This window comes from Schistocerca americana, chromosome 4 (genome assembly GCF_021461395.2).
Source record: "Schistocerca americana isolate TAMUIC-IGC-003095 chromosome 4, iqSchAmer2.1, whole genome shotgun sequence".
NCBI classification, from domain to species: domain Eukaryota; kingdom Metazoa; phylum Arthropoda; class Insecta; order Orthoptera; family Acrididae; genus Schistocerca; species Schistocerca americana.
This window is the reverse complement of record NC_060122.1, coordinates 345738767-345757622: the sequence shown is the minus strand read 5'-3', so window position 1 is coordinate 345757622 and position 18856 is coordinate 345738767. Positions and strand designations below refer to the sequence as shown.

Below are 18856 nucleotides of genomic sequence, written 5' to 3'. Positions count from 1 at the left end.
ATACAGTGCTTTGTAAATGATCATCTTCATCATCAGTATCACCTCCCTCATTATCATAACTTTTTGTAATGACAGTAAATGGACCCACAATTCAAATATTCTTCCAGAACAAAAAATCAGAAATTTAAATGTAGAATAAAAGCACTTTGTACTGAATTCGTTTTAAGTACTGCTAATCACTAGAAGGTGACCGACCATTTGTCAACACACTGGCACAAAATGTGCCACAGACATCTACATTAAGTGAGAAAAATAAAAGTGGAAAAAAGAAAATTATTGTGTATCTTATGAATATAAATATGGAAGACTGAGTAAAACACACAAAATGTGCAATTTGCTTTAATTAACATTAGGAATATAAAAAATAAATATTTATCTATCACAGACAGACAAGCACAGTTCTCGATCACACACTTGTTTCTCAAAGGCAGAGTTTTGTAAACATACAGTAATAAAAATAACAGTTATTGACTTAACATGTGAAACAATTCTTGTTTCAGTTTAATCACAGATTTTATCTGGCAAAATTATCAACGTGTATACACCCATATATTTACACAAATACACTCTTCACATGTTACAAAATTATTAAAATTTTATAAAACATTGAAAGTAAAACAGCAAAGCCTTTAAATAAATAATGAAGTAAGACTAGGCATGGCCATAAAAGAAAATTATGACAAGTAACATAAATAATTACGCAAGTGTAGCGGCTAGCTATCTTTCAGATTAAGCACTGCAGTAGGAATATAATACAGTAGCAGCACTACAGTCTCTCCATATATTTACTTCTTTAAAATAATCACTTCCCTGTAATACTCAGGGAGACACACACATTGTGAATATGTGAGAGCCAATATTCTTTTATGTGTACTTCTCCTGGTTTTAGCAAGATTTTTGTCATTAATGGTGAGAACACCCATTTTCTCTTATATTATAACTCCGAAATGTACTTTAATAAATACCCTCAAAATTAACACAAATAAAACAAAACATGATATATCCATAAATCTCTCATACATCAATTGTTGTTTCTATTTTATTGCAACTGTGGAGAGCCAATGGAGCACTAAGACTCTTGCAAGGATCATTTACACATTACAATTCACAAAAATTTGACTAAAAAGTATCATCAGTTTTACATCAGTAAATGGAACATACATTATGTAAATAAAATATGTGACCCAATATAATAAAAATACACAATAATATTGCATTATGTCACCTGCATAAGATACATGCTGCTGCGCGTGCGCACACGCGCACACGCGCACACGCACACACACACACACACACACACACACACACACACAAAATTAATAAAATGTTCAGAATTTGTAAAAAAGAAGTCACACATAATGTGTTAGAATTTTGTAATATAAAACTAAAAGCAAGCAGGATGTAACATAAAAAAATCTTAGGTATGAGGTATTTACATTGCGGTTAATTAATCTCTTGTTTACTTTAGGGGTGTGAAGAAGCTTGTTATACTCTTAACCTTTTTGGTGTCTGTTTTGTTATCCTGACTCTTTTTAACATTTCCACCCTTCTTTCTTTTGTTTAGATTTATTTTGGTTTTAGGTACTTGATTTGGCATACTTGTACTAGCTACACTGGTTGCACTGTTCAGTTCTTCATGGAGTTTCTCTGCTAAATGGAAGTCTAAATGTTCAGGATATTCACTTAAAAGCACTATGCTTTTGCAGTGGGGGCATACATCACTTGCTACATTACTGGACACTACATTATGATGTTTTACATTATTAGTCTGAGAAGAAAAGCCTGATACACCAACTTCAGTGGCTAGAAAATTGCTTCCAGTCTCCTGGTTTTGTCTCATACTTTCTGTATCTGAAGAACATTGTTTTTGAACTGGCATTGCATAATCCTCAGTAAATTGCTTGTCATGTACATCTGTGTTGGTTTTTCCAGGCATTTTTGAAGCTACAGCCTTATCTTTACAGTGATTTGAACTAGAAGTATCTGCAACACGTACTACATCACTATTAGAAGTTTTACAATTTGTTCCTATTGAGTGTCTTATTTTTCTTTGCATTGGTGATGGTAAAAGTGCTATTGTCTCTTCATCTGCTTCATCTAGACTTGGGAATATTTCATGAGGACTAATCCACTGTTCACTATTCTCAGCATGATTACTGTTTGATGACTCGCAACATTTATTAGAAGATTCAGTTTTACTTCTCTCTTCAGTGGTCACTAATGACTGTTTCCTATTTAGCTGATCATCACCTGGCAATAGTTCTGTCAGAGACTCAGTGCATCTTTCTGATTTGGTGTCCACAACATGCAAGCTTCCATGTGCCTTACTCAATTTGCTTTCATGTTTCCTTTTAAAATAAGCCATAAAAAAGGACTCTCCATCTCGATGATGGCCATGCAGTCTTTCAGTGTCATCTGAGTAACTGACAGAGGTGAGTGGTTCTGTTCTACCTTTCATTATATTATTAATTTCAGTATTAGCTTTAGATGTATTCTGTCCCTCGGCTTCTGTGTGTTGCTTTTTCTCACTTGATTTAAAAAATGAATTTATTGTCTTATTTTGTGTCCTGTCCTCATTGCTGAATTTCCCAGCAGATATTCCAAGGAAAGTAACAGCAGGATCCCTGTATTAAAAAAAAAAAAAAAAAGAATTACAAATATAATTTTCAGGCACATGAAATGATGTTTTGCGAATCATGATTATCATATTAAGCAGTATTATCAACCAAACATAAGAGCAGACTGTCAAATATCTCTATGCAGTCTTTGAATGTTGTCACAGATTTATTACAACTAATGAAAGGACATATGGTGCATAGATGTGTGTTATTGGAGTGAATAAGTTTTAAATATATTGTGGTTATCTCCAAAGAAAATATGTAATTGTAATAAAAATACAGGTTGCCACAAGGGAGACGGACGGTTTTTAATGAAATAATACTCAGCCAACTTTAAAATTAATGCATGTTTATTTACACAAAATCAAAGCTCATTATTTGCCATTTTCGTTGAAAAAGTTATTTGTGAAAAATAATGTCGTCAAGGTGACGTCCATCATTTTGAATGCAGGACTCAAGTCTCTTCTCAAAATCCTCCATCACACGTACTAAAATCTCTGCAGAGATGGCAGCGATTTCTTGAATGATTGCATTCCTCAACTCATCCAAATTTCGTGGTTTGTGGATATAGACACAGTTCTTATGGTACCCCTACAGAAAAAAGTCACATACTGACAAGTCAGGAGACATGGGAGCCCAAGGAACATTGCCAAAACGTGAGATAATCCAGCCAGGAAACATTCGTCTAAGAAATGTCATTGAAGTGTTTGTGGTGTGCGATGTTGCCCCATCCTGCTGGAACCAAACGCATTTTAAAGGGATTCGTCATCTTCTTAGTTCTGGTTTCAAGAACGTTTTAAGCATACGAATGTAACGAACCGAATTAACAGTAACTGTGGCCTCGTTCTCATATATAGATTATTAAAAAAAAGGTCCAATAATGCCAACAGAGCCAAGAGCACACCAGGCTGTTACTTTTCTGGTGGATAAGCTTCATCGCTAATCAATAAAATTTCATTTTCATTTGATTCCAAAATCACTTTACTTAAGTTGTTGGACAATGAGCATTTTGCAGGGATGGAATTTTAATTCTTTATGCAAAATTCGTCTAACCAATTCACGACTGATTCGTAACTCACTAGCATGACATCTAGCTGACCGTCCTGGGCTTCTAACTGCCGCTTGCCTTACCCTTTCAACATTTTCTGGTGTTGTTACTCTGTGTCTTGGGCCAGGATGCTTCTTATCCAGTATGTTTCCAGTTGATCTAATGCTTTCCACCCATCTGAGGATTGTGTTATGGCTCGGAACAGCTCCATGTCGACCGACATTAAACCGCACACGAAACAATTGGTGCGTAGCAATAATAGACTCACCACTTTTTACGAAACTGTCATAGACAAACACTCAATGTTGCAAGTCCCACTGCTCCATAGTGACTGAGTACATGAAATGGCGTCTTGTGTGGATCAGAACTATCCTCACCAAGACCACCTCCCACCACCACACCCTCAGTACTACGCAGTTCAAATCCGTCCGTCTCCTGTGTGTCACCCTGTACAATAAAAGTTTTTCCTGTTAAATGACGCTTCTTGTAGGGGTCTGATTCAATGCACTCTCCATGCTAGTCTATCCTATACAAGCCTCTTTTATCTCTGCATAACTACTTCACCCTACATCTATTTGAACCTTTTTACTGTAGCCATGCCTTGTGTTCCTCTATAATTTTGCTACCTCACACTTCCCTTTATTACCAAATTTACCATTCCTTTATGCCTCAAGATGTGTCCTATCAAACAATCCCTTCTTTTAATAGAGCTGTGCCATAATTTTTTCTCCCCAGGTCTTTGCTTTGTATTCAATATACCCATCTAATTTAACATTCTCCTGTAGCACCACACTTCAAAACCATCTATTCTTGTTTTGACTGCACTGTTTATCATCTATGTTTCACTTCCATGCAAGGCCACACTCCAGATAAATGCCTCCATAAAATGCTTCATAACACTTAAATTTACATGAATCATTAACATATTTCTCTTTTTCAGAAACGCTTTTGTTGCTATTGCAAATCTGTATTTTATATCGTCTCTACTTCGGCCATGGTCAGTATTTTGGTGCCCAAACAGCAAACCTCATACCGTACTTCCAGCACATAATTTCCTAATTTAAGTCCCTCGGAATCACCTAATTTAATTTGACATCATTTCATTACCCTGTTGTATCTTTGTACTTTTCTTCAAGATACTATCCACTTTGTGCAACTCTTTTTCCAAGGTCTTTTCCATCTATGACAGAATGACAACTGGTTTGTATTTCTTCTTCTTGAACATTAACCCTCTACTTAAATTTCTCCTAGGGCTCCTGCACTGCTTGCTCAATGTGCAGATTGAGTATCACTGTAGATAGGCTACAAAACCAATCTCTTTCCATTTTCAACTACAGCTTACCTTTCACATTCTTCAGTTGTAACAGCAGTCTGGTTTCTGTACAAGTTATAGATAACTTTTTTTCTTGTATTTTATCACTGGTGCCTTCAAAGAGTGTATTCCAGTCAACATTGTCAAAAGCTTTTTCTAAATTTACTTCAAGTCTGTTGTATGTTGCATACAAAAGCCGGCCGTTGTGGCTGAGCGGTTCTATGAGCTTCAGTCTGGAACTGCGCTGCTGCTATGGTCGCAGGTTCGAATCCTGCCTTGGGCATGGATGTGTGTTATGTCCTTAGGTTAGTTAGGTTTAAGTAGTTCTAAGTCTACGGGACTGATGACCTCAGATGTTAAGTCCCATCGTGCTTAGAGTCATTTGAACCATTTGCTTACAAAAAGCAACAGTATTTTCATTGTTGGTTATCGCAAGTATCTAAATTACTTTGAGAGAATATCCCTACTCCAGGTGTTTTGTTCTGAAAAAGATATTTCAGTGCTCTGTCAAAAATGAGTAACAGTGTCATCTCTTCGGTCTCATTTTCATCAACTTACTCTTTCATTTCTATAATATTGTCCTCAAGTTTGTTTCTTTTCTACAGCTCTTCTATACATTACTATTACCTTTCAGCATTCCCTTTATTGCTCACTAAGTTCTTGATATTCATACAGCTGCTTCTTTTCTGTACGCGCCATCCATCTTTTTCATAGCCATTCATGCTCCTACAGTTTTGCATTTCTCCTCTATCTTTATCATCTGACAATTTTGTCAATTTCATTTTTCAGAGGTTTGTATTCTCTTTTGCCTGCCACCTTTGATCCTTTTATATATTTTCTCCTTTAATCAATGAAATTTATTATTTTGCATGTTATCCAAGGATTTCTACTGGACTCATTTACTGCCTATTTGGCGTTCTGCTATTTTCATTATTTTGTCTCTCACATGTTCCCATTCATCTTCTACTATATTCACTTCCCTCATTTCAGCCAGTTATTGGCCAAAACTCTCTCTGAAACTTTCATCCACCTCTGGTTCCTTCAATTTCTCCAGGTTCCCCCTCCCTATCTCATTAATTTCCAACCTTTCTGCAATTTCTTCTGTTTTAATCTGCAGTTCATAATCTATAAATTATGGTTACAGTCAAAGACTGCTCCTCGAAAGGTGCTGCAGTTTCAAATCTGGCTGTAATAATATATAATTACCATAATAAATTCATCCAAATGTTAGCAATGATAAATTGTGCTCTGTGCAAAGTTCTACCCGGTATCTTCATCTTTCATTTCTTTTGAATGGTCTACATTCTCCTACTTCTTTTCTTTCTCGTACTGTTGAATTCAATCCACCATACCATTTAAATTGTCTCCATTAACTATCCAAAACATTTCTTTCATCTTATTATACATTCTTGATATATTACTTACATGAAGTGCTGCAACTCACTGTACAGCACTGTCTACAAAATACAAATAGCCATGTTTGCAAATAGCATTAATGTGTAACAGTCAGTACAACTAGTCAGTGGCCAAGATACTATTATCATTTACAGATGAAACACACAATGGAGGTTAAAAGTTAAGCAGATAAATAGATAGATAAAAACATGTAAGTGAAATATATAGGGGAAAAAAAGCAGCATAATTATTCAAATGTGAAATCTCTCTCCCCATTAAGCTAAGTGGTGGAGCCACATTCCAGGATAGATGTTCATCTGAGAACCAAAGCACACGAGACGAATAAACGTGTCAACAACAATTTATGTCTGAATTAATGATTGGTGGGAAAAAAAGTAGAATGATTAATGGAAAAAAAGTATATGTCATCCACATAAGTACAACTCCATTCTGAAGGAGAATAAACATGTGAAAATTACTAACAAAACAGAAAACCTAATTAAAAGGGAGGAAGAGGTATTAAAGTTTAACGTCTCATCAACGATGAAGGCCTTAGAGATGGAATACAGCCTCAGACTGTCAAAGGAGGGTGAAAAAAATTGCCCGTGTCCAAACTGAGCGTACTTACATCTGGATGGTTGAATGTGTATTGAACTGCTGGCTTCCCAAACGCGAATCCAGACTCTTAATTAATTAATCACCTCACACAGTAAAACAGTTAGCATTGTAACAGGTTGGGAGCAGTATTTAAAAATCCAAATAAGTTATTAAACAAGGAGTGCTTGGGTAAAGATGTGTTACACTAGAAAATGTTCAATCCAAAGTTTTAGCAACGTGTTTGGTGATAGGAGTGAAGTTATATATGATATGGGAAATTAACAAGTAGCAATGAAAACAATGTTAACAACAAAAGTGGTAAGAATTACATTTTATTTAATTATGAACAGTCACATGTAAAGAAAGAGTTAAGGGTTTAATGTCCTGTCGATGACAAGGTAATTGGGGACAGATCACGTGCTCAGACAAGGTATGGAAAACTGCCCTGTACTTTTGAAAGATACCACCCCAGCATTTGTCATAAGCGATTAAGGGAAACCATAGAAAACATACAGGGTGGCGCACGAAATGTATTACCATTTTGTTTTTGAATATAAACTTTTTTGTCAATACAATCTGTACAGAACATATACTACAATGAAGAGCTGTCCATGGAGATTTGTTCTAACTCAGCACAAGCTCAATATGTCCACTATTTCATTTCCTAACTTCCTTCAAACGAACACTGAAGTTAGTGATTACCCTATGGCACATGTCTTCCGTAATTTCACTGCAAGCTTGAAGAATAAGTCTTCTGAGCTCCAAAATCACATGGATGTTTTGGGTAAATTTTTTCCTTTAGGTACCCCCAAAGAAAAAAGCCATATGGACTGAGGTCTGGACTATTGGGGGGGCAATTTTGTCCGTCATTAAAGCGACCTGGAAACCTGAGTGAAATGATCCGCATGTGGAAATGCTTGTGTAAAAACTCCAACACAGTGTTTGCAGTATGTGGCCTTGCTCCATCTTGCATGAACCACTGTGTATTGAAGGGCAAGGCAGTAGCAAGAAGCTGTGGAATGAAGCTATTGCGAAGCATGCTCAAATAATGCTCGCTATTCACAGTTTCTTCAAAGAAAAAGGGTCCAATAAGTCCGTGACTAGAAATTGCTGCCCACCCTATAATCCTTGGAGCATAATGTTGTTGCTCATGAAGCACTTGTGGGTTTTCAGTGGCCCAAAAGCATACATTTTGTTTGTTAACCACACTGTCTAAATGAAAATGCGCCTCGTCTGAAAACCAAACGTTGTTGAGAGTTTCTTCCTTATCCTCCGCCCACTGGGCAAACAGTAGTCTCTGCTGCTTGTGTTCTTCAGTGAGCTTCTGTGCACAGGTCATCTTGTACGGGCACATACAGAGGTCACTTTTAAGAATGTGTTGGACGGAACGTCTGGATATTCCCAGTTGCACTGCTGCCTTTCTACATGATTTCTTGGGACTTCTCTGCACAGCAACTCGTACCACTTCAATATTCTCCAGTGAACAAACAGGCTTAGGCCGAGGTCGCTTCACTTCCAATACTGTTTTTTCCTGTACAAATTTATCATACAACCTGTGGATGTTCTTCTTGCAAGGGACCCATCGCATGTTAAACTGTTGTCAAAAACACCTCTGAGTCACAACAAGGCTTTTCGTTTCATGAAAAAGTAACACTATTGCCGATCGTTGCTGTGTCGTCAGTCTTCCATTGTCAGCCATTGCAGCTTACTGGTCTCCTAGTGGCAGTATCAAGAATTACACATCATTTTGTAACTCATTTGTTTTTCCAAGCTCTGCTGGTACTGCTGTAGAGATCCCATCGGGATATCTAACGTGTGTAATAAATTGTGAAAGAAACAATTGGTAACACATTTCATGCGCCACCCTGTATATTGGGACGGCCAGATGAGAATTTGAACTGCAGAAGGGAATTTGAATTTCTGTCCTCCTGACTGTGAGTTTAATGTCTTACCACAGTACTAGGCCACTTGGGTATGGTCAGATGTGACTCTAAATGCTGCTTTCCCATTTACAAGCCTAGTGTCTTAATCACTGTGCCACACCACTCATATGCTGAAATATCAATGGTCTAAATGATTATTTTTATAATAGCAAAAGGAGTAAAGTTGATGGATTATAAATTCTTCAGTCACAGTGTAAAAATATCTAAGTAACCTTTTGCAGTAAACATTCCCTTGCAGAAAGTAAAATTCTTAAGAAGATGGAGGGCAAGTTCATGAATATGACTTTAATCCAAAGTAAATAACAAAATGGTTGACGTATTATTATTTTGAGAGGTATGTGTATAGTTAGGGGTGAATATTTTGTAGTGGTTTTTATTTGATCTGAGGGATGTAAAAGGAACTTTTCTGGCTAAATTTCAATGACTTCTTCCAAAAAATAGGAAATAACATTTTTAAGCTGTAAAATGTATGTATAGGATACCCCCTTGCATTTTATGTACAATATATGTAAATAACAGACATCAAAAGACTTTTCAGGGACTTGTTTATTATCTAATGAAGGTCTATTATCTAATAAAAACCGCTGATGTAACTGGAACTGATAACTGTCTGGAAAGTAGGAACATTTGACTCATTTTCATATGTCATAATCAATGTTTTTGCAACCCTGCAGCTGTCATTCATTACTTAAATAATGAAATACTGAACTCGTTAAGTGTTTTTTCATGCTTAGCACGATGCATTTCGAGAATTTTTCAAGTTCTCTAGTGACACAGCATCTCCGAGGTACTGATGACGTGGGAATTTTCCTGTACGACCATTTCACGAGTGTACCACGAATATCAGGAATCCAGTACAACATGGGGTCACCGACATTTCTGCGGTTGGAAAAGGATCCTGCAAGAACGGGACCAACTACAACTGAACAGAATCGTTCAATGTGACAGAAGTGCAACCCTCCCACAAATTGCTGCAGATTTCAGTGCGGGGCCATCAACAAGAGTCAGTGTGCGAATCATTCAACATAATATCATCGATACGGGATTTTGGAGCCGAAGGCCCACTCGTGTACCCTAGATAACTGCATGACACAAAGCTTTACAGCTCACCTGTGCCTGTCAACACCGACACTGGACTGCTGATGTCTGGAAATATTTGCCTGGTTGGGTGAGTCTTTTTTCAAATTGTATCGAGCAGATGGACGTGTGCTGGTATGGAGACAACCTCATGACTCCATGGACCCCGCATGTTAGCAGGGAACTGTTCAAGCTGGTGGAGGCTCTGTAATTGTGTGGGGTGTGTGCAGCTGGAATGATATGGGACCCCTGATATGTCTAGATACAACTAGTGACAGATGACACATATTTAAGCATCCTGTCTGATCACCTGAATCCGTTCATGTCCATTGTGCATTCCGACAGACTTGGGCAATTGCAGCAGGACAATGTGACACCCCACACATCCAGAATTGGTACAGAGTAGCTCCAGGAACACTCTTCTGATTTTAAACACTTCTGCTGGCCACCAAATTCCCCAGACATGAACATTACTGAGAATGTCTGGAATGCCTTACAATGTGCTGTTCAGAAGAGATCTCCAACCCCTCATACTCTTACGGATTTATGGACAGCCCTGCAGGATTCATGGTGTCAGTTACCTCCAGCACTACTTCAGACATCAGTCAAATCCGTGCCACGTCATTTTGCGGCACTTCTACGTGCTTGCAGGGGCCCTACATGATATTAGGAAGGTGTACTAGTTTCTTTGGCTCTTCTGTGTGATACTATCTGCTACTTAGAAGACCTTGTAGAATCATCATCAGTTTCTTTCACATCATTAAGTTATTACAGACAGTTCTTCATCAGCTTTGGAATTAAGGGAATTTTCTACAGCAGTTGTTTTCTTTTTGCTCCCATCTATAGTTGAATTTTAGCTCCCATCTATAGTGGAATTTTATCTGTGGCTTTCAATGTTTCCATGAGGGATGGTCAATGTTCTTCTCTTCTTTATGGCCACTCTGTTCATCTGATATCTCTCCATTTTGTGGAGGACTTATACTTCTTTTCTGAGTGAGGAAGTACTATCCATCTACATTTGCGCACAGTACTGCATATAAAATGTATGGTACTTTGATTCCATAAAAACAGTAAGTTACTCAATAGAGACAGCAATTCTGTAATGGAACACTCCACAACCTCTGACTGAATGACACAAACATGTTGTTGGTGTAGACATCAGTCTGAGGAATAGTTTGATGCAGATCTCCTCACTAGTCTCCCGTGTGAAGGCCTCTTCATCTCTGAATAACTGCTGCAACCTACATTCATTTGAACGTGTTTACTGTGTTTATGCCTAGGTCTTCCTCTACAATTTTTACACCACACACTTCTGTTATCATCTGAACTTCTTGTCCACATTCCACTTCCAAACAAGGCTACATTATGAACAAGTACCTTCAGAAAATACTTTGTAACACTGGGATTTATACGAGATGTTAACAAGTTCCCCTTTTTCAGAAGAGCTTTTCTTGCTGTTGACAGCCCGCTTTTTATATCCTCTACTTCGGCCATCGTCAGTTACTTTGCTGCCCAAATAGCAAAATTCACCTACTACTTTTAGTGTCTCATTTTATAGCCAAATCCCTCAGCATCACCTGATGTCATTTGATTAAATTCCATTTACCTTGTTTTACCTTTGAAGATGTTATCCAAAATTTTCAGGACTGGTGCTGCCATCCGTTGAAAACCTTACCTTTGGACTAATGGTCACCATCACCCTTGAAGTAGTTCCCATCCGCATGTACACACCGGTCAAATGTTTTCTGGAAGTCCTGTTCTTTGAGGGTGTTTATCACCACCAGCGATGCTTCTTGAATCCTCTCTAGAGTGTCGAACCGAATGGCCTTTCAACTTGGGTTTCAGTTTTGGGGATAGTGTGAAGTCGCAAGGCACCAATCTGTTGAGTACTGTGGGTGGAGTACAACCGCCACGTAGTTTTTTGCCAAAAAGGTCCTGGTGAGCAAGGATGTGTGACAGGGCATGATGTCATGATGCAGCAGCCAGTTCCCTTGATGCCAAAGTTCGGGCCGTCATCGCCACACTATTTTAACAGAGCCATTGCAAAACGTCACAGTAGTATGTGGAATTCACTGTTTGGTTGGGCGGGACAAATTCTTTGTGCACAATTCCCTTGATATCAAAGAAAACAATGCCCATGCTCTTCACTTGTCTCGCTTTTTTGGGTGTTGGAGATCCCAGGCTCCTCCACTTGGACGATTGTTGCTTTGTCTCCGAGTAATTCTCTGTCCCTCAAACACTTGTTGAATCATTGCAAGGGTCCCGATAGCACTTTTCCTGAGATTTGAACAGAATTTGATACACACGCGCTGTTCTGTTTGCGGATCCATCGTAAAATCGCCACACACCAAACACAGAGTATTACGGAAATTACTGTGGACACACAACACGTCCTCCCAGCTGAATGCCACTCCGCACACGGACTCATCAGATATGCAGCTCTTGCCACCGAGTGGTGCAAAGATCTACTACCCCTACTTTCCAGATGACAGCGCCAGTCCTGAAAATTTTGGATTCCACCTCACATCTTATAGCTACTTTTCAAGACACTATCTATTCTATTCAAATGCTCTTCCAAGTCCTGTGCCATCTCTGACAGAATTACAATACCATTTACAAATCTAATTTTTTATTGCTTCTCCCTTACCAAACTTCTCCTTGGTTTTCTTTACTGCTTGCTTAATGTACAGATTAAATAACATCGGTGATAGGCTATGACCTTGTCTCATTCCTTTCTCAACTGTGGCTTCTGTTTTGTGTGCTTTGACTCTTAACTGCTGTCTGATTTCTGTACAAGTTGTAAATAACTTCTTTCTCCATGCATTTTATCCCTGCTGCCTTCAGGATTTGAAAGAATATAGTCCAGTCAACATTTTGAAATGTTGCCTCAAAATGTAAAAATTCTATAATCATAGATTTGCCTTTCTTTAACCTACCCATAGGATCAGTATTGCCTTGTATGTTCCTTTATTTCTCCAGAACCCAAACTCAACTTCCCCCAGATTTACTTCTCCCAGTTTTTCCATTCTTCTGTACAAAGTTTGTCGTCAGTATTTTTAAACCATGGCTATTAAACTGATGGTTTGTTTGTATTCACAGCTGTCAATACCTACCTTCTCTGGAATTGGAATTATTACATTCGTCTTGAAATTGGAGGTTATTTCACCTGATTTTGCACATCAGCTGGAATAGTGTAGTAATGGTTGGCTCTTCCAGAGATCTCCATAGGTCTGAAGGAATGGCATCTACTCCAAGGGTGGTGTTTTGAATTAGGTCTTTCAGTGCTCTGTCAAATTATTCTTGCAGTATCATATCTCCCATCTCATGTTCATTTGTTTCTTCTTCATTTTCTATAACATCCCTTAGAGTTCATTTCTTTTGCATAGTCCTTCTACATATTCCTTCAACCTCCCCCTTCTTTGCTTGCCATCTGCACTATTGATATTCCTACACCAGCATCTATCTTTCCCCTAGTTCATATTTTCGGGAGAGGTAGTATAGACCAAAACAAGAAAAAATATACAGTAAATATGGGCTCTAAAACACGTACCTTAAGAGCTATGCACACTTGTGCAGTAGAAGAGTCATGTTTCACAGTATGAAAGATTTACAAAGAGCTCATAGCACTTAAGCTATGCATTTTAGACACTTTTTCCTTGTTTTTGTCCATACGACCGCCTCTGAAAGTTGCCTACCCTACACTCTTAGCAACAATAGTATCGGTATGTTTATTCTACTGTCAGAGGTATCAGAGTGATTTTTGCTTATAATTCTTGACTTCCTTCCAGACCAGGACACTTACCTCCAGTTGAGACAGTTATCCTACTTCATCATCCCTGAAAGTTTGTAACACCATCTCAGGATCACTCTCTATATTCGAATTATCTTGATAAAACTACTTTTTCCAGCAAATTTTTATAAGGCTATTTTTCCATCTTGTTTTCAGCAGTTCAGTAAAAAAACAGACTAGATCATGATGGGTATTTTATTAAAATGATCAGTTTCGGCCTATCCATCTTTCGACAGCATTGTCAGCTGAAGTCGACGATGCATAGAACAGTCAGTTGATCTCAGTCAGTGATGATGGACAAAGGTAAATGTCTCAACTGGATGTAAGGGACCCTGGGGAAGAAACAAGTCTAGAGTTATAAGGAGCAGTTTCAGCGACTGAGGTCGACTGACTGTTCTATGCATCATCAACTTCAGCTGATGTTGCTGTCTGAAGATGGCCAAAGACTAGGCCAAAACTGGTCATTTTAATAAAATAACCATCACAATCTAGACTGTTTTTTCACTGATTTCATATAGCTTACAAGATTGCTGTTTCCCAAAAACTTTACCAAAAAGTTCACTGAATAATGCTGGGTTGGCAGATGTTCCTAAATCTAACAATGTAAGCAAACATGTATATATACCTCCAAAAATGTTATTTGTTACATATTACCAATACAGGTTGCTGACTGTAGTGTCCTTGAGAAGTAATTCAGACCCTTGCTTTATCAAGTTGTACAGCATAACTCCACTTTTACGATCCCGGAATTAACGTTTTCCTGCCGCTTACGACGTTTTTGATCGGTCCCGTCAAATTTCCTATGCCCACAATGTTAACTTGCACCCGATTTTGCATCAATATATTTATAATTTTCCCATGATTTACTGTTTATGGACAAAAAATGATGCTGGCATGATGTTGGCTGTCCAGTAGTGTTTACAAATATTATATGGTTAAGTTTCTTGATACCAGGGCACTCTACTCTGCAGGTTTGATTCGGTAAATGTGTAGAAGTTGGAACAATTTGAACCATATCTCCCGCTGCTGCCAAGTGCTGAGCTCTACTTGGCATGATGGCTGATGGGAGTAGCTACATTCATTCAAATGAAGCTATCGTGACAAGTGGCAACCATTTAAAAACTGTCTCTACTGCGCAAACGCAGTTTTGTGATTGTTGTGATCATCGTGACACCTTTGTCAAAGCGTATTTAGCATGTTTCGATGCGTGGCCACTTGGAGCATTGGTTAACACCGTCATTCACTTTGTGTTGCTCATATGTTTTTAGTTTAAACACAGCACTGGTTACGTATTTTATTCATGTCGAGCAAAACGTGTTTTGAGAATTTATTCTTGTTGTCAAGTGCAGTTTTTACGTATGTATTTTTTGTGATGTTACACAAACAAACAATGTGAGTGATAGTTTGTGTGTGTGTGTGTGTGTGTGTGTGTGTGTGTGTGTGGGTGGGCGCTGGCTATAGTACCATGTTCAAACTCACTTAAATCTAGATAACCTGCCACTGTACCAACAGTAACAACCAATCTAAGAACTGCGCTAGACACTTGTCTTATATAGGCACAATTTTCTGCCTTCACACACACACACACACACACACACACACACACACACACACACACACACAGAGAGAGAGAGAGAGAGAGAGAGAGAGAGAGAGAGAGAGAGAGAAACCACTTTATGTCACTGCTAATGAAGTGAAAATATTTTTCATAGATTTCCTTGTATCTGGTTATTGTCAGTTTCGTAGATTGAAGATGATTTTGGAAAAGAGTGGCAACTGCCAGAAGAAGGCTACTTACAATGCTATGGTCTGAAACATGTTCATATAAATTATTAGAAACATTCATGTTCCAGTTAATGATAGTGTGGATTTTAATATCTGGTCCCCATGGCAATCATTGAATAAATAATAGAAATAGTTTACTGCGGGAACATTTAGTTGTTGAGTGATGATACCATATGATGGAAGACATGCAACAAAATAACATATGTATAGTAAGCCAATTACATTTGGTTATGTGGGGTGGTGTTTCTGCTTTTGTCTTGGCTACTAAAAATGAGAAAGATGGAGTAATGTTTAAGAGGGGACTCAAATTCAGGAGGACTAGTGTTCTGTTCTGTATCTGTGGTTTCACTAAACTGACAAAGGTAAATACTGGGACAGTTTCTTTTAAAAAGTAAATGGCTGAAGCAATTTCATGGCATTGCTGTAGCTATATTATTTGAAACACATGTAGAAAAATTAATTTTTTTTTTTGCCATTGCAATCGTTCTATATCTGCTCCTCTTCTGATTCTGCAGATATCAAATTGAAAATAAAGTTCTTCATATGTCTGGCACAGTATTTCCCTATCAATCTCTTCAAAAGCACAGTTGATGCAAGTTCTGGTAGGTTTGTTGGTTTACTAAAATTTATTAAAATCATCAAAATGTTTTTACAATTGATATTTTGTGTGAGGTAATGTGAAAATTTTGTGCTAACACAACTTTCACACATTACGGGATAAACATTTATAGGATACATATCGTGTTAGGGGAAAGTAACAATAGTTGCTAGACATTTATAAATGACCAAGCATGTTTGTAGTTAATTATATTTTAAAAAAAGATTTTGATGTTTAGATATTACAGAAGTGTGTCACTTCTTTGTATATCACATGCTGTATCAGTTCAAATTTATGTTTTGCATGTTACAATTTCAAACAATGCAAAATCCAGAAAGGAATAATGACAGTATTACGAAAAAGATAGATTGCTACTGTCACCACATAGCGGAGATGTTCAGTCGCAAACAGACACAACAAAAAGTCCTAAACTTGTAAGTTTTTGGCCTGGAGGCCTTCTTCTGAAATAGACAACAGACACACACACATTCATGCAAATGCAGCTCATACGCACATTACCACTGTCTCCGGCTGCTGAGCCCAGGCTGTGAGCAACTGGGCATGATGGGAGCAGCAGACTGGGTGATATGGGTCAGGAGGAGACTGTCGTAGGGATGGGGAGGGTTAGCAGGGTAGGGGTGTGGGGAGGGTTAGCAGGGTAGGGGTGGGGGACAGTAAACTGCTACTTATGAAAGTTTACAGGGACATGGTGAGCAGACGGTAGGGCAGCTAGGTGCAGCTGGTAGGTTAGACAGACAGGAGGGGGAGGGGATGGGTGGAAAAGGAGAGAAGTAAAAAAGACTGTGGATGTGCTAGTAGAACAGAAGCTGTGCAGTGCTGGAATGGGAACAGGAAAGGGGATAGGTGGGTGAAGGACAGGGACTAATGAAAGTTGAGGCCAGGAGGGTTACGGGAACACAGGATATATTGCAGGGAGAATTCCACCTGCACAATTCAGAAAAGCTGGTGTTGGTAGGAAGGATCCAGATGGTAGAAATGGTGAGCAGTCATTAAAATGAAGAATGTTGTGTTGGGCAGTGTGCTCAGCAACTCAATGGTCCAGCTGTTTCTTGGTCACAGTTTGTCAGCGGCCATTTATGTGGACAGACAGCTTGTTAGTTGTCATGCCCACATTGAATGAAGTACAGTGGCTGCAACTTAGCTTGTAGATCACATGACTGGTTTCCCAAGTAGCTCTGTCTTTGATAGGATAGATGATGCTTATGACTGGACTGATGCAGGTGGTGGTTGGAGGATGTATGGGACAGGTCTTGCATCTAGGTCTACTACAGGGATATGAGTCATGAGGCAAGATGTTGGGAGCAGCGGTTGTGTAGGAATGGACCAGGATATTGTGTAGGTTTGGTGGGCAGCAGAATACCACTGTGTGAGCGGTGAGGAGGATGGCTGATACGACAGCCCTCATTTTGGGGCATGAAAAGAGGTAGTTGAAACACTGGCAGAGAATGTGATTCATTTGCTCCAGTCCTGGATGATACTGAGTCACAAGGGAATTGCTCCTCTATGGCCGGATGGTGGGAATGTGGAAGTTGGTGGGTGACTGGGGAAATAGGGCACAGAAGATCCTGTTTCTGTACATGGTTGGAAGCATATTACAGTTGGTGAAGTGCTCAGTGAGACCCTTGGCATATTTTGAGAGAGTCTGCTTGTCACAACAGATGTGATGACAGCTGTTGAAGTGGAGGTATTGTTGGTGGTTGGTACATTTGATATGGACGGAGGAACAGATGTAGCCATCTTTGAAGAAGGTGGCTTGTTGGGTTGAAGAGGACCAGGTGAAGTTAATGAGGGAGAAGGTGTCAAAGTTCTGGAGGAATGTGGATCGGGTATCCTCACCCTTGATCCAGATCAGGAAGATGTCATCAATGAATCTGAACTAGGTGAAAGGTTTGGGATTCTCGGTGGTTAGGAAAGATGATCCATGAATAGGTTGGCATAGGATGGTGCCATGCACAGGTGCCCATTGCCATACCACAGATTTGTTTGTAGGTGATGCCTTCAAAAGTGAGGTAATTGTGGGTGAGGCTATATTTGGTCATACTGATCAGGAAGAAGGTTGTAGGTTTGGAATCCATCATCAGTTGAGAAAGGTAGTGTTCAATAGCAGCAAGGGCATGGGCATTAGGGATGTCAGTGTACAGGGAGGTTGCATCAGTAGCGATGAGCAGGCACCATGTGGTAAAGGAACAGGAACTGTGGAGAGTCGGTGGAGGAAAAAGTTGGTATCTTTTATATAGGAGGTTAGGATGCGGGTAATTATGTTGTTATTTGTTTTAGATACTCCTTGGGCACTGGTTAGAGGTCATCACCAGACATCCTGTATCACAGCAAGTTCTGCATGGAGTTACCAACATCACATGGACTATCTAGGCGGGCCTTGGAATAACAAACTACAAGAGCCATCAGTGAATCTTCAAGGCAATAATATGAAACATTGATTTTAAAAATTTCTTAAATTCTGACTTAGTATGCAATTAGTATCTGCTAAATATACAATACTGTATGCAAGCACATAATAAATGATAATAGCTACACAAAATCACTGAAAGTAATTCTGAAAGAGAAAATAGAAGAATAAGTACTAATCAATACTTAATGAAGAAATTCATACAAAAAATTATAACATTTTTGTCACATGAAACCTTTCAAACCTGATACTTTCAATGAAATTC

At 38.7% G+C, this 18856-nt stretch overlaps 1 protein-coding gene across 1 annotated transcript in view; it reads right to left on the bottom strand.

Annotated features, from left to right (window-relative positions):
• Positions 1–323: 323 nt before the first annotated feature.
• The window catches only part of LOC124613418 (DNA polymerase eta), a 194202-nt gene continuing 175669 nt past the window's right edge, over positions 324–18856 (bottom strand). The window contains exon 9 of the mRNA XM_047142120.1: positions 324–2624. Within this exon, the coding sequence (XP_046998076.1) occupies positions 1460–2624 (1165 nt within the window). The 3' untranslated portion in view covers positions 324–1459. The remainder of the gene's footprint in view (positions 2625–18856) is intronic.